At 36.7% G+C, this 15,134-nt stretch overlaps 2 protein-coding genes across 2 annotated transcripts in view; both read right to left on the minus strand.

Moving 5' to 3' along the window:
• Positions 1-15,134, minus strand: part of nrp2a (neuropilin 2a) — a 250,386-nt gene that overhangs the window by 223,676 nt on the left and 11,576 nt on the right. The gene's annotated exons all lie outside the window — the stretch shown is intronic.
• Positions 1-15,134, minus strand: part of pard3ba (par-3 family cell polarity regulator beta a) — a 156,830-nt gene that overhangs the window by 107,799 nt on the left and 33,897 nt on the right. The window contains exons 3-4 of the mRNA XM_079615678.1: positions 14,454-14,622; positions 5,464-5,570 (exon numbers count right to left, since the gene is read on the minus strand). Coding sequence (XP_079471804.1) covers positions 5,464-5,570; positions 14,454-14,622 — 276 coding nt within the window. The remainder of the gene's footprint in view (positions 1-5,463; positions 5,571-14,453; positions 14,623-15,134) is intronic.

Genomic DNA, 15,134 nt, shown 5'->3' on the forward strand with positions numbered 1-15,134 from the left:
AGCACAGCCCAGCACAGAGGAACTCCTCAAATCATTCACAGGTGTGCCATGCTCCAGTGGAGGTGACCGCCGGCTGTGAGCCTGAGCTCCTGGGACGGATGATAAGGGACTGGGAGAGCTTCAGGGTTCCCCGTCTCCGCTGTAATGTGAACATGGAGCTCAGAGTTCCTCCAGGGACTCTTCAAAAAGGACTTCCATTAGATCAGAAACAGCAGTGTGTACTTCAGGTACGTCGTGATTTACTGAAGTAGGACATTCTGTTCCTGGATCAGATGGTCTTGGAATAACATTCCTATTCAGCAATCATTACCTAACCTTACTCCGAAAATAAATAAGGTTCAGAAGGATATTACTCAAGATTCAAAACATAATCCTAAAATCTGATCTGGTCTGGTTAAGAACATGTTTTGGTTTGATTTTACACAAGCGCAATATGCTCCTGGATCAACAACATTGAGCCTGGAACAACACTGCTATAAACCCATGGAGATTTCTCTTAGATTTCAGGGATAGGATCTGAAATAACACTCCAAATTATCAAGCATTGAGCAATGCCGTTTTTAAAACAACATCCCACACAAAAATTGAAATGCAAAGTGATCCATTCACAAATCGTCGAGAGTGCTTGTAATAAAAGAGACGCATCATTCTTATTCAGTTGTTGTTTAAGCCAAGGCGAAAATGGCATTGATTTGTTTTGTTTCCATAACACATTAACACAATATTTTATTTAACATTAATATAGATAATAACACTAATACAAATACAATGACAAATGATTAATAATTACATTCATATTATTAATAAAATTATAGTCTTTAGGTCTGAACAACTCAACTAAGTCATCAATGAAAATTAAAAGCAGCTTCAAACACTGAATTTTTTTTCAATATCATTAATGTATGGTCCACAAGAGAAATATTAAGCCAATAAATTAAGATTTTAAAGAAATGAAGACCGTTATTATCAGCATTGAGATAGATCGATCTCATCACGAATTAATGTGTCAGAGTGGAGTGCAGCGTCAGATCACAAAAGCTTGTAAATTTTTAGGGAATAATTGAGTGTAGTTTGAGACTCCTTCACCGACATAACTTGTGCAAAGTTTGCAAATTGTGCGTGTGATATCCACGGGCTCGTCCTTTAGGTGAAAGATTTCTATGCAACGTGACTTTTTTTTCACCATCGCCAACTACAACTCTGCTCGCAAAATGATCGAAAAATATTCTCATTTCCCGCCATAAAACTATTAAGTAAATAAGTAAATTAATGATCAAATAAGTAAACTATTGCAAGATGTTTCAGTTTTTATATTAAAATAGAAAGCAGTTGTTTTAAATTTTAATAATATTTCACAATGTTTTACAGTATTATTGATCAAATAAATGCAAATAAATCTAACGGACCCCAAAATTGTGAACGGTAGTGTACATTTTCTAAGATGCTTTTAGAAACTGACAAATGCATCTATCCACCTCATTCTGCAATGCGGACGGAAGTTTTTTTTGTGAATGTGTGAGACATCGGATTCATTAGCGTCTAGTCTACAGGGAAATAACAAGAAGAAAGTGCAGTAAATAGTAAAACTATTTATAATTGTGACAATAAATTTAAATAATATTATATGAAATACTAGTAGTCTTCAATATCAAGCTGCATAGCGAGCAGTTTTGTACAGCTACATTGAAATTAAAGTGAATGACGCAGGAAAGCAAAGATATTACAACATATTATTAAATTCATAGTTATTTCAAACAAAGGCAAATTTGAAATGAACATGTCTAGTCAAGAATTTTAGGTCAATCACAATAAAGTCATTCCTATCATTGGGTTAAGATGGCCTCTGACTGCAGAAGCTGATTGATTGATTGATTGATTGATTGATTGATTGATTGATTGATTGATTGATTGATTGATTGATTGATTGATTGATTGATTGATTGATTGATTGATTGATTGATTATAAATCGCATTGTGAATGGAGCCTTGTTAGAATCTGGAACTTAAGTCACAAGATTCTTTAGAGTGCTGAAGAAGTTCTCCAGGAGGAAGTGGAATCTGCAGCGGTGGCACTGACAGAAGCAGATATTTAGAGTGTAAAGAGAATACACACATATTTATGAATCCTCTCTGTCTCAAAAGTGCTGTGGTTGATGCATTAGTGTGCCCTCACCCTGTCATTGAGGAGTGCACTGCAATGATTACTGTCACTCCGAGCAATCTGGGACGGATGTGTGCGAGTGTCTGCGCGAGCTGTAATTTTGCAGACCTTATGAATCCCTAACAATAGTCCCACACTTTCCTTTCCCGTTTGATGCTAATATTTTATAGACATTGGACAGTTTTATGTATGTAGTCCTGATACACTCAGCAGTTTCCCAAGAGACTGAAAGTGGTACAATTTAGGAAATGTCACACTCAGAATTAAAATATACTGCGTTAGCTTTCTGTGAGTCTGAAGCACTGAGAGTACATACAGCAAAATCATAAACGCGGTTCACTCATTCTGAAACTTGCACTACTGCTCGAAAGTTTGTGGAAGTTTTTTATTTTATTTTTTGAACTATGGCTGCCTTCATTAGATCAAAACATACAGTACAAATAGCAATATTGTGTACTATTATTACAATTTAAAATAACTGTTTTATATTTTAAAATGTAATTTATTTATGTGATGGCAAAGCATCATTACTCCAGTCTTCAGTGTCACATGATCCTTCAGAAATAATTCTAATATGCTGATTTTCTGCTCAAGAAACATTTATTATTATTATCAATGTTGAAAACCATGCTATTTTATTCTCAGGATTCTTTGATGCATAGAAAGCTCAAAAGAACTGAATTTATTTAATTTAAAATCATTTGTAACATAATAAATGTCACTTGAACTTCTGAAGTATTTTTAAGTATTAATTTCTTTCAGAAAAAAAAAAGTGTGCCGTTTGTCTGCTAGAATCTGAAAAGCAAATACTGCTATAAATGTGAGAGCAAAAAGAGCTGGTTAATAGATGACCTCAACGGAAGGGAATGAAAGAGAGATATATATGTATAGAGAGAGTAAAAGCTTTGTTAATGAAAACAATAGTGCAGGGGTCGGCAACTGGCGGCCCGCGGGCCAAAACTGGCCCGCCAGCAATATTTTCTGGCCCGCCGGATTATTTTGGAAGTCCGTTTTTTTTTTTTTTTTTTTTTTTTTACTATAACGGTTTACAAATAGGCCCCGTGAATCAGTGATGCGCGGGATGATCCAAAATGAGCGACGAGTGCCTGCGGTCACCCGCGGTTACGAGTCATCCAAAAATATTTTTAATGATATTCGGGTCGCGGTCGGTCGGGTCGTTTGAAATAAAGATGCCAATTAAACCATTGTAATTTATATAGTACTAGACATAATGTTCTATGAAATACATAGGTCTACACTTTATTGGCTGAATAAATGCGCGAGGATGACGCACGAGCTCAGTCTGCAGATGACAGTGGGAAATCCTTATTTACCTGAATGTACAGCGCGTTATTAACTTTTGAATAAGAGCTGAAGCGGGACAAAATGTCCGATTTCCCAAAACGTTGAACTGAGCAATGCCATTGTGCCATTTTAATAGGCTAGGCTACTTTTAAACGCATATAGCTCAGTAATGTCAGTTTTATGTATTTTCTGAGAGGGGGCGGGGGGGTTTTTGTTGGGAAATTCGGAGGAGAGACCCAGCCAGCAAAAAGTCGTCTATTAGACGTTGAATAGACGTAATTTTTACGGTCTAATTACGGTCCACTGAAGGTTGAAAATGAAAATTGAAAAGACGTCGTTATAGTTTTCCTCCCATAGAGCCGATTATTACGAAAAAGCTTAACATCAATGCAATAAGACGGTGATATTATAACTCAGTAGCCGATACACCTTATTGAACATGCAACGCACTATTGCACGTTAAGCGTTTTATAATGGTTTTCTATGGGTGTTGTTCATAATCTGATTTAATCTGTTTGCCTCTATAAAGTAGGCTATGCTTTATTAATAAGGTAGGCCTATATTGTGTACTAAATATCACTTCAATATCACTCAAATGAATCCATTAAGCGTCTTAAATAGGGAAGAACGCTTGATTCCACTGCCGTTGTCGGTTTTAGCAGAATACTGCCATCTAGTGGTAGCAGGTTTTCTCAGACAGCTGTGTGTGGATCGTGCCAGGCGAAACCGGCGAAATGAAAGTCTCAAAATCCAAATGAATCAAATAGGATCGACTCAGAAACGAGTCAATGAATGCACGCGTGTCACCTCCACAAATGCACATTATACTTGTTGCATGCACACATTCTGACCTACATTAATACAAAATTGAGGTTTTGAATTAACAACTATGTCTCTATTTGTACAAAATGCTGCACATTCTTGTGATTCTGGATTTTGCACACACAAGTTGTATTGTATTAGTTTAAATGTAGCAACGCACATTTGTGAATTTGTCAAATAGAAGGGTAGTTGTGCACACATTAATAATTAGCACCAGGCCTATTCATGTGTAGTTGTTTGTGTGTGTGTTGTGAAATGCTTAAAAACAGCGAAAAGAAAGTCTCAAAATCCAAATGAATCAAATGAGATCGACTCAGAAAAGACGTCAATGAATGCATGCGTGTCATCTGATCCACACATGCACATCTTCTTTTTTGCATGCGCAAATTATGATACACTAATACAAAAGAAAACATTTGTATTCACAAAAATGTCTGCATTTGTACAAATTGCTACACATTCATTCAATTTTTTATTTTGCACACGCAAGTTGAAAGGCATGGATAAAACATATTTGCAACATGTATCAAGTTCATTGATAATTGTGCTTGCATGAGTTAATCATTTAGATACTATTTTCATCCCATAAAGATGTATCCGCGGCATCTTCTCGTGTGTTTAAATGGTCCAGTGGTAGAACTTTCGTCAAGTGTATAAAAGGTTCTGGGTTCCAATCTGCATTTGTATAGTTTTTTTTTTTTTTTTCGTTTTTTTTCTTCATCAAAACCGATTATGCTCATCAGTGGTTGTATATAAGTAGTAGGGACACGTTTGTGTGCATTATATTTTGTGATATCACCGTAACGAATAGGCCTATTCCATGTAGCTGGCCCACCATCTACTGGATAAAAAAAATATTGGCCCGTGGCCAAAGTTACTTGCCGACCCCTGCAATAGTGGAAGAGAGTAAGATAACAATGGTTGCGAATCTAAAAGGATTAAACTTAAGCACAAATACAACATGACCATGAATGTTGACTATGACAATGCAAACAAGGACAGGTTAAATACATAGGACCATCAGCACTACAAAAAGAAAAGTAGTCTTGCATTGCATCCTCCAAAAGCACAATACAAATTTGGCCTTCATTTTCTTTAACAACTGAAAAAAAAAAAGTTGACGCTTTCCCAGAACCCTGCTATCGGACATGAGTAGGTGATGTGTGTTCACTCACGGTTGACTGGGGTCTGCTGATGTCCTCACGGTCCAATGAAATGACATCCAGGTGCGGGGCGAGGGCGAGGGCGGGGTCACTGCTGCTCCGCACGGACAGAGGGGTGGCTGATGGGAAAAGACAAAGAATATTGTTAGAAATCTAAAATAGAATCCAAACTGCATTTGCAAATCTAGGTTCATTGTAAAACAATGACCTAGACCTTAAAAAAGTACTGTGGCGATACCATGGTAAATTATAGTATCATTGAGATTATTTTTATATTATATTATATTATATTATATTATATTATATTATATTTTTATTAATATTTTGAATTGGATTTTATTTTTATATTTAATTTTAAATTTGATTTTAGTTAAAGTCTTAGCAATTTTGTTGTTTTTTGTCATTTTTATTATATAGTAAATCGTTTTTATTAAGTTTTATTAAAATGTTTAGTTACTTTAGTACTTCAACTTTAAATAAAACTATTGCCTTGGCAGCTAGCTGAAATCAATTATGTTTAATATGTTAAATATGTTTTATTTATTTCAGTTAATGTTTTTTTATTTAAAGTAATGAAAATGTGTGTGTGTGTGTGTGTGTGTGTGTGTGTGTGTGTGTGTGTGTGTGTGTGTGTGTGTGTGTGTGTGTGTGTGTGTGTGTGTGTGGTAGCTTTTATGTACTTTCTTTATACTAGTAAAAGACAGACAGAGATATGACCATAAAATAAAGATAATACAGGTTAATTTTATCTTGCATTTGTATGCTTATAGTTAATTTTAAAAAAAGCAATGTATGACTATTTTGAGCCAGTTCCCATTTTGTGGCAGTTGTTTTTTTTTGTTGTTGTTTTTTTATGCATTTATGTATATATTTTAGTAACCTATGTATTTAGTTAAGCATGTACTTATTTACTTATTTGTGCATTCATTCACTCATTAGTTTTTTAAACAAACTACATAAAATAAGTCAATTTGAGCAGTTATTTGCGTCTCATTTCTCATAAAGTTTTATTTTGTTCAGACAAGCACAGATCAAACACTAGTTGAACATTACCTAGAGTGTTTTCTGTTCTTTTCAGACACACATTGGATCAAATAAACACGATTAAAATCACACTAAACTCACCACATGAAAGCACAACAACACAGTCTCACGCAACACAAACAGAAAGACATCTGAGTGAGTCACAGCAGCTTTCCGTACACAGACCCATCAGTCCTGCGAAACGTCTCCCATCACGCGCATTTGTCTGGTTTCCATAACAGGGACAACAGCCAAAACGCTGGAGCCATCGCTAGACTCAGCACAAACGGCTACGGGAACAGGATGCTAGATCCATCAAAAACAGCTCTATCTTTTACAGCAACAAAATAAAACTCAGGGAGGGAGTTTTATATCAGGACTATCCAACACAATGTCCTTGGCCTCCATTCTGAAGAGGTTCTCCAAGACCTTCTGTGATAAGGCCGGAGACACTGTGACATCTCAAGGATCTGAAGTACACAAATGTGTTGAACGTTGGCAAGGTCAAAACTCTTAAACATTGCTGCTGAAGAAAAGAGCTAAATCGTGGGAAACGGAGACTACTACAAGGGAAACAGCTTTCACTAGTACCATGTATATATACTAATAACATGAGAAATATGAGTTACACTACGCTGCAAAAAAGACTAATTCAGAAACAGTAACTTCATTAATGAGCACATTAGCATACAAGCATCTACATTTACATAACAGGTTAGCAGTCTTGAGCAATTTCACCCACAATAATGAATGACAGTTTGTACTATATGAGGTTAACCTTTTACACTGCATGCCATTCGCCTGTAGGGGAGAGGCGGGACAGTTGAAACACTTTTCAGATAAACGTCATTTTCTACGATAAGGTTACAGATAGATTTTTTGTGTGTGTGTGATCAACAACTCACATATGTGTTCTCTTAGTATCATGTGTTATTCGGTACAAATATAGAATGATTTAAGTAAAAATTGACTTTGATCGGTAGTTGTGCTTTGTTTCAATCGTCCCGCCTGAGCGGGACGGTTGCAACACAGGGGTGGGACGGATGAAACATAACAGTTTAAACGGCAACTATTCATCTAATGCTTGTTTTTATGAACAACACCTTTCAAGTAACTTGTGTACATATTGTTACAAACATATTTTGTCATTTATTTTAATTTAAAGGCTCATTTTAACCATTTTGTTCTATCACCCATTAAACATAGGCGATAAGCCTATGCGCATTTTGTGTAATCTTTCTAATAGGCTATTTTGACGAAGACAGACAAATCCGTTTACAATTAATTATCTTATACTTCTTCCTTGAGTCATATCGAGTGTTTACTAGTTGAATAGCCTTAACAGCGGTTTTCCTATGACCAGGTTTAACTGGCAGGAGGCGCTGTTTCATCCGTCCCGACAGCGCATCCTGACAGTTAAACCTGTTTTTCCCTTAAACTAAAAAACTTTGATATTGCACACTTAAGGGTGTGTTACAGTACTAATACACCTGCCGTATTATCATTACAATGGCACATGAAACAATAAATACAACTTGTCAGTCAAAAAAAAGTACCGCACGAAAGAATTCACTTACTACACTCAAAAACAGCTTTCCGGCTTTAAATCCAAAACGGCATGACGTAAAGAAGAAATGTTTTCGCGGGTCTGGTAGGCATTGCGTGTTATACGTGCTGAAGAAATATGACGTACATGACGTGAGTGGTTTTCAAGAAAATCGCAATGTTTCATCCGTCCCGCGTTTCAATCGTCCCGGCTCTCCCCTACTTGCATACATGTGCTCTTTCACGTGTGCAAAGAAAAAGTTACACAGATTCACATAAATTAGATTTTCCCTTCGGTTCTTCATTTTTATACTTAAATTTAGTTCGTTTTGTGCCAGATAAATACTGCTCTACTTGTAAAAGCATGTATCTTCTGTAGTAAGTAAAAATATATTGCATCATTCAAATGTGAAGTGATGCAGTGTAGTTACATAAATGAAGAGCTTGTAATGTAGTTACTTAAATGTTTTGGGTAATATACTACATACATACATACTATATACAGGCTACACGCATACATACACATAGCATACAGTATATATGTTATATATAAATTCGCATATATGTTATATATAAATTCTAACCTAAAAACATGATTATGTGCACAACAAGCTCTTAATTTATGTCTCTGTGTCTCTCTGTGTGTGTGTCTCTCTGTGTGTGTGTCTCTCTGTGTGTGTGTGTGTGTGTGTGTGTGTGTGTGTGTGTGTGTGTGTGTGTGTGTGTGTGTGTGTGTGTGTGTGTGTGTGTGTGTGTGTGTGTGTGTGTGTGTGTGTGTGTGTGTGTGTGTGTGTGTGTGTGTGTATACTAAATATATATCACTGTTTCCACAAAATTATTAAGCAGGACAACTTTTTTCAACAATAGTAATAATAAGAAATGTTTATTGAACAGCAAATCAGCATATTAGAATGAGTTCTTGCATCACATTACATTTTAAGATATTTTCAATAAGAAAACATTTTAAATTGTAATACTTTACAATATTACTGACTGTTGTGATCAGCCTTAATGAGCTTGCCGACCAACATTGGAACAGAAGTGAATGTACAGCACACACTTTTATGAGTGTAGCATGTCAAAGTAGTTTTAATGTAGCTTCTAAAGACTGTCAAAGACCTAAATATCTTGCATGTGATGACAGATAGACTACTAGACTGCTGAGAACTTACAGCCACAATCAACAGAAAGAGCAAGTCTGACCCTGAAAAAAGATAAAAAAAAAGAACAAGAGAACAAAAAAACTCAAGCACAGAGCTTGAAAAAGTTACCATGTTCCCTAGTCAAACACACACACTTCCATCAGCAAAGATTGCTCATATCTTCAGTCTGCTACTAGAAATAATCAAAAAGGCCTTTCAGTGTGATCACACTAGCACAGAAACAGGTTAAGCTGGTGTGTTCTGCCAGTCATTAACACAGTCTCTTTGACTCACAGACATTTTAATAAGGTACTGGAACCAGAAGCAAGCTATCACAGCTATAACGTGTCTGCTTTAGAAGATACTTCATTGTAAACCATTGGAATTTCCTTTTCTGAGCTAATATTTCAACTCATTAGGGCCATCTTCAAATGCATCACTGAACTATTGAACTGGGCTTCTCTGCATTTCAATGGCAATGTGCATATGAGACAGATAAGGCCAATGAAAGAGACCTAGACAGAAACCCAGACTCTTTTGATGCCTGTTTTACCTCAGAGCTTAGAAAGTTTAGATAAATGTGCAAGTATCCTTTGTGCTTGAGCCCAAAAAAAAAAAAAAAAGTGGGCATACATGCTGACAGATGGTGTAGATATTTTATTTTAAGAGTTTTGTTTGCTTCCTGTGTGTGTATGCCACTTCATATATATACACGAAAAGACCTTCAACATCAGCCAGGTTCTCCACTAACTACACCCTGATGACTCTCAGACCTTCGAGATGTTTACACGTTCTCATAGAGGAGCTACATCTGTGCAGCGTCTAGATGAAGAGTCGCTCTCAACTCCATCAATCTTCTCAAACCTGCAGAACCTGGTGGAGCTCGGCACTATTTTAGGGTTAATCGTTGTTAAAGAAACGCTTGTGCAAACTAATTTTAGGCGTTAATTTCGGTTTTACGCCCCTTGAAATAATAGAAGTAAGACTGTGTGGGAAATATGTAAAGACCACAGCGATTTAAGGTAAAAACCTTTAATTATTGGCTATTCTGACACAGGAGTGGAACAACCCTTCTAGTGGTTTCATCTTCCAGGAAAAGTACAACGTTCAGAATGTGCTAGGAATATGTCTTTTCAGCTGAATAAATAAGAGGCGATCCCACAATATGAGTAATAGGGCTGAAAAACAAGAGAATTTGAGTATGAAAATATTAAACTATTAATAGAATAAAGGTTAGACATACTGTACACAAACTTGAAGCTATATTGCATCAGTTTTCATTACAACTGTTTGCCTTCCATAAATAATCATTTAAAAAAGTGCAATGTTTTAAGAAATATAGTTGTTTTCCTTAAAAAAAAAAAACTGTATGATTAAAAATTAAAAGCAGAATCAGGAGTTACTAGGGCTGTAAACAATTAATCGGATTAATCGCATCCAAAATAAAAGTTTGTGTTTACATAATAAATGTGTGTGTACTGTGTATAATTATTTTGTGTATATAAATACACACGCGTGCATGTATACATAAAAAAAATATGTGTTATTTATATATAAAATAAATTAAGATTGTATTATTAATACCATTATTAATACTTAATATTAATTAATAATAATAATTAATTATATATAAATGTATATACATGCAAATATTTCTCATTAAATATTTATTATGTAAACACAAACTTTTATTTTGGATGCGATTAATCGCGATTAATCGTTTACAGCCCTACTGTAAACTAGACTATATTTTTTTTCAATTAAAATAAATGTTTGCTTTCCAAAAATAACATAATATGAAAATTAAATAACCAAACAAAATTAAAAGCATGTTACATTTTTAGTAACAGAATTGTTTGTTTCACACACAAAAAAAATAAAAATAATAATAACTATAAATAATCGTAATTAGCAGCGGTTAGAGATAAGGAAATTATGCAGTCACATCTGGCGCTTCTATATAGAGGCCAAGATTGTGTGCCGGGGAATTATGGGGGAATCCAGAGTCTGGATTTCATCAACCCAATATATTTACGATGGAAATTCCCCCATCCTGAATAATGTGCTGTGTTTGAATAAAGATACTTCTGTCAAACGTGTTATTGGCGTAAAAATCATCATAAAGGTCAAGTGAAAAATCCCAAATTCCAAATCCCAAAAACCACTCTCAAATCGGGGTTTAGGATGAAGGACAGCGAGGCGAATCCTCTTGACCTTTGACCCCTGAGAGGTCTGTCATGTGAAAAGGGGTCACATTCTTTTAGTCACGCGTCGTCTGTTTGTCACGGCTATATGCTGTGTTTATTCCCATCTGTGGCACATCACTATGAGGAAAGTAAAGATGAATGTGTAAAAGAAAAAGAAAAGTTGGCAGGTACCAAGATACCACATTCGAAGTCTGAGATGGTCTGTTAACCTGTAATTCTGTCTTATTGGCAATCGATTGCTGACAGGTATGCGCGGCCGCCCACCTCAGGTGCTGCTGGGAGTCGTGAGAGCAGTGTGAAGACTGGGAGAGTGTGTGTAATGAGAGCGGGAAGGTCAGGGATCGATGCCGCTGTAATCATAGCTTCGTGCCGCAGAGACAGTCAGAGGAGAGACAGATTTGCCCTATTTCTGAGGACTATTACGGCTCGAGCAGGAACAAACTCCCAGTCTCTGGTTGGCAGAACAAAGCACCGTTTTATAATTACATCAGAGAGGAAAAAAAGAAAAAAACACCCTTTCCTCAATCCTTTCCTTGTGTGCTGACTAAGTAAACATGAACAGCAGGTCTAATTTGTCTAAACTGCATTGCACTAATGTGACGCCTATGGTTTATAGATGGATGGATAGATAGACAGACAGACAGACAGACAGATAGATAGAGAGTGTCTTGTGTCTGTCCATACAGCAGGTGTGAGGGCGGTCCATTGAGCTCTGGTAGGCATCTGTCACGCTGTCAATCATCCTCAGTATGATCTCCACCTCTTTAACCTCACATTTACTGAGTGCTTTAATGTGTCTTTGACCCACAGACCGAGTGCTGACCCACTGGCCCTCTCGAACCATCTTCATTCAGCAGTCACCACCTGTCACTCACTCGTATGCCCCGCCCCTGACAGCACAGAAGTAAAAGTGGCTTCTAAATCTCATTGTGCTTTTGTACAGGACGCTTTGGTTCCCTTAGGGACTCACTGCTGGGAAACGGCAACAAAGCATGAGTATGATCTACTTTTCACTAAAATTTTGTCAAAACAGCAGCTCACATGTTGATGCTGATGTTTGGTCAAACTTCAAAGCAAAATCTGGGGACAAATTTCAAAAACAAACCAGTAAAAAAAAAAAAGTATGATAATAATATATATATATATATATATAGGCCTCGTTCTGCTCGCCACAATATAATTTATATACATATATGTGTGTGTGTGTGTGTGTGTGTGTGTGTGTGTGTGTGTGTGTGTGTGTGTGTGTAATTGATTTAATAAAAAACATCAAATAATTTAACTCTTTAACTCCTAATTTAACGTCAAAAATAAGATGCTTGGCCATATATAGCAAACTTCTGGGGACAACGTTCAGAGACAAAAGAAAACAAAACAGTTTATGATAAAAAATGTATCAAATAAAGTGTTGTAAAGCTAATATATGCTGTTTTGTGAGCTGCTGTTTTGACCCTCGTAAATAGATATTACTTATTAATTGCTTTGTTTTGCAGTTTTCCAGCAGTGGGTCTCCGAGGGTTAACCAGAGCATTCTTTTTTTATTATTTAATAAAAAACATGAATAAAATGTTTGGTCATATATAGCAAACTTCTGGGGACAAATTTGCCCTTAAAGTATAGCAACGTATACCCACACACATACACATCCGACCAGATTATCAGTGTACACTGTTCAGAAGTTAACTGAGGTCCGGCCAAGCATGAACTCATTCAAATGCTTCCATTATTCCTGTTTGCACCCCACACACACACACACACACACACACACACACACACTAATTAAGTTACCCCTGATCCCATGAAGGCTTTTCCTCCTCCTTAGTGCCACTGATTCAATAAGACTCTTCTTTTGACTTCCCTATCGCCTCGACTACGTTTCAACATCAAATCCCAAGTGCACACACACACACACACACCAGCGCTACGGCACGGCTACTAAACTACATTGGGCACGGTTTCTTTGTCCTCAGCATCATTTAATTGATAAATGAGCGAGACGAGCATTGTGTGTGCAGCTGACAGTGGGCTTTTTGTAATGTAATGACATCGTAGTGCTTGAGGTGTACACAGGGACATCTGCCTGCAGTCTGGCTTCAGAGAGGGGCATTATGGGAAGGTTAGCCAGGGCAAGCTTGAGTGAGCAGTCACAATGATGGATTCAGAAATGGCAAGTGTAACATTTGCATTAATTTGAATTGATACAGCTGTGACAGTCGAACGTTGAGCGAGCGTTAGCCACTTTAACAGTCGTCTGTGTCACAAATCTGTTGCTGTATGGTTGCTAGGGCATTATGGGTGGTCACTAAGGATTTTTAAAGGGATAGTTCACCCGAAAAAAATTAATTGTTGTCAACACACAAAGTTAACACCAAACCACACAAAATCAGCTCAATGATTGGCTGCAACTAATGCAACCGCACATGCACACAAGTTCACACATAACTATGAAAACAAACACATTCATTATCTACAACTTTATACCGCACACACACACTTTAAAACCACCACACACACTCATGCCGCTGTGCACATACAGATGTTTTCTCCATTCAGTCGGTCTGTGGTCGCTGGGAATGAAAGACACTTGTGCATGTGGGAAACAGAGTATCGTTTAACCCTTGGAGGTTTCAGCGATTCAAACTGAACCCACATATACCTCACTCACCTACAGTTCATTTTACAGCCTTTATAATCTCTCTTTTACCACAGTAGAAGTATTCAGTATAAGACGAATAGATTTAAGATCTTACTATTTGACAGAAGAGTTATCTATAGTAAAATAAATAAATAAATAATTTTATAATAAAAATAGAATACAAAAAAAATCAATTAACAAAACAGAAATACAAATCAACAAATGAATAAATATATGAAATACAAATCAACAAATGAAAAAATGAATGAGGCATTTATATAGCGCTTTCATATTTACTACTGTACACCCAAAGCGCTTTACAATCATGTCGGGATCTCGCCTCAATCCACCAGCAAATCAACAAATAAAATAAAATGTTTATCATGATTCTATTATGGATTTTGTTTTTAATTGATGTGGACATGTGAATTCTAGCGCTGACATACGTACTTGATTTGAGGGCAGATGTGGTGACCTCGATCTCGCTGCCCAGGTCGGGCTGTAGGAAGCTGAGCTCGGGTTCAGAGTGGTCAGGGCTGGAGAGACCCGACCCCACACTCCCCCCGGGACTCACCATCGCCCTCTGCTGGACCTCCATCTTCTCGTACACAGCCTTCAGCTGAGGACAAACAAGAAGAAACTTCACTAACAAACACACAAACAGCTGAAGAAGTATATACAAACAATATATTCTATATTTTACAAGGGCATCACAAGAGACGCACAATGCTGAAAACAAAGAGAACTGCAGGTACTAGTAGACTACGTGTGCATCGATCAAACGGTTTTCCTTGTTTGTTTTGTACAAAATCCATACCATTAATCATGTCCAACAGGAATTACAGCATTTGACTGCTAATATTGAATTTGTTATATTTCTTCAAGTTCAAAAGTGTATGCAAAAGGTGTTCTTTGGAAGGTAGAGAGGATGATTTGTGTCTGATACTGTGAGTGAGAATGAAATATCAGTATTGCATTATGACAGAGCAAAGTCCTGAATGAGAAACTGGCTAATGTCACTAACAGATGTTACAAAAATTACTGTGATTGTAAGACTGCAAAGAATACAGTATGAAAACGAGTGAATGTGAAACTCCTAAGACTCCTGTAAGCAAAAGGAGTTAGTGTGGC

Source organism: Phoxinus phoxinus (genome assembly GCF_949152265.1).
Source record: "Phoxinus phoxinus genome assembly, chromosome: 6".
NCBI classification, from domain to species: domain Eukaryota; kingdom Metazoa; phylum Chordata; class Actinopteri; order Cypriniformes; family Leuciscidae; genus Phoxinus; species Phoxinus phoxinus.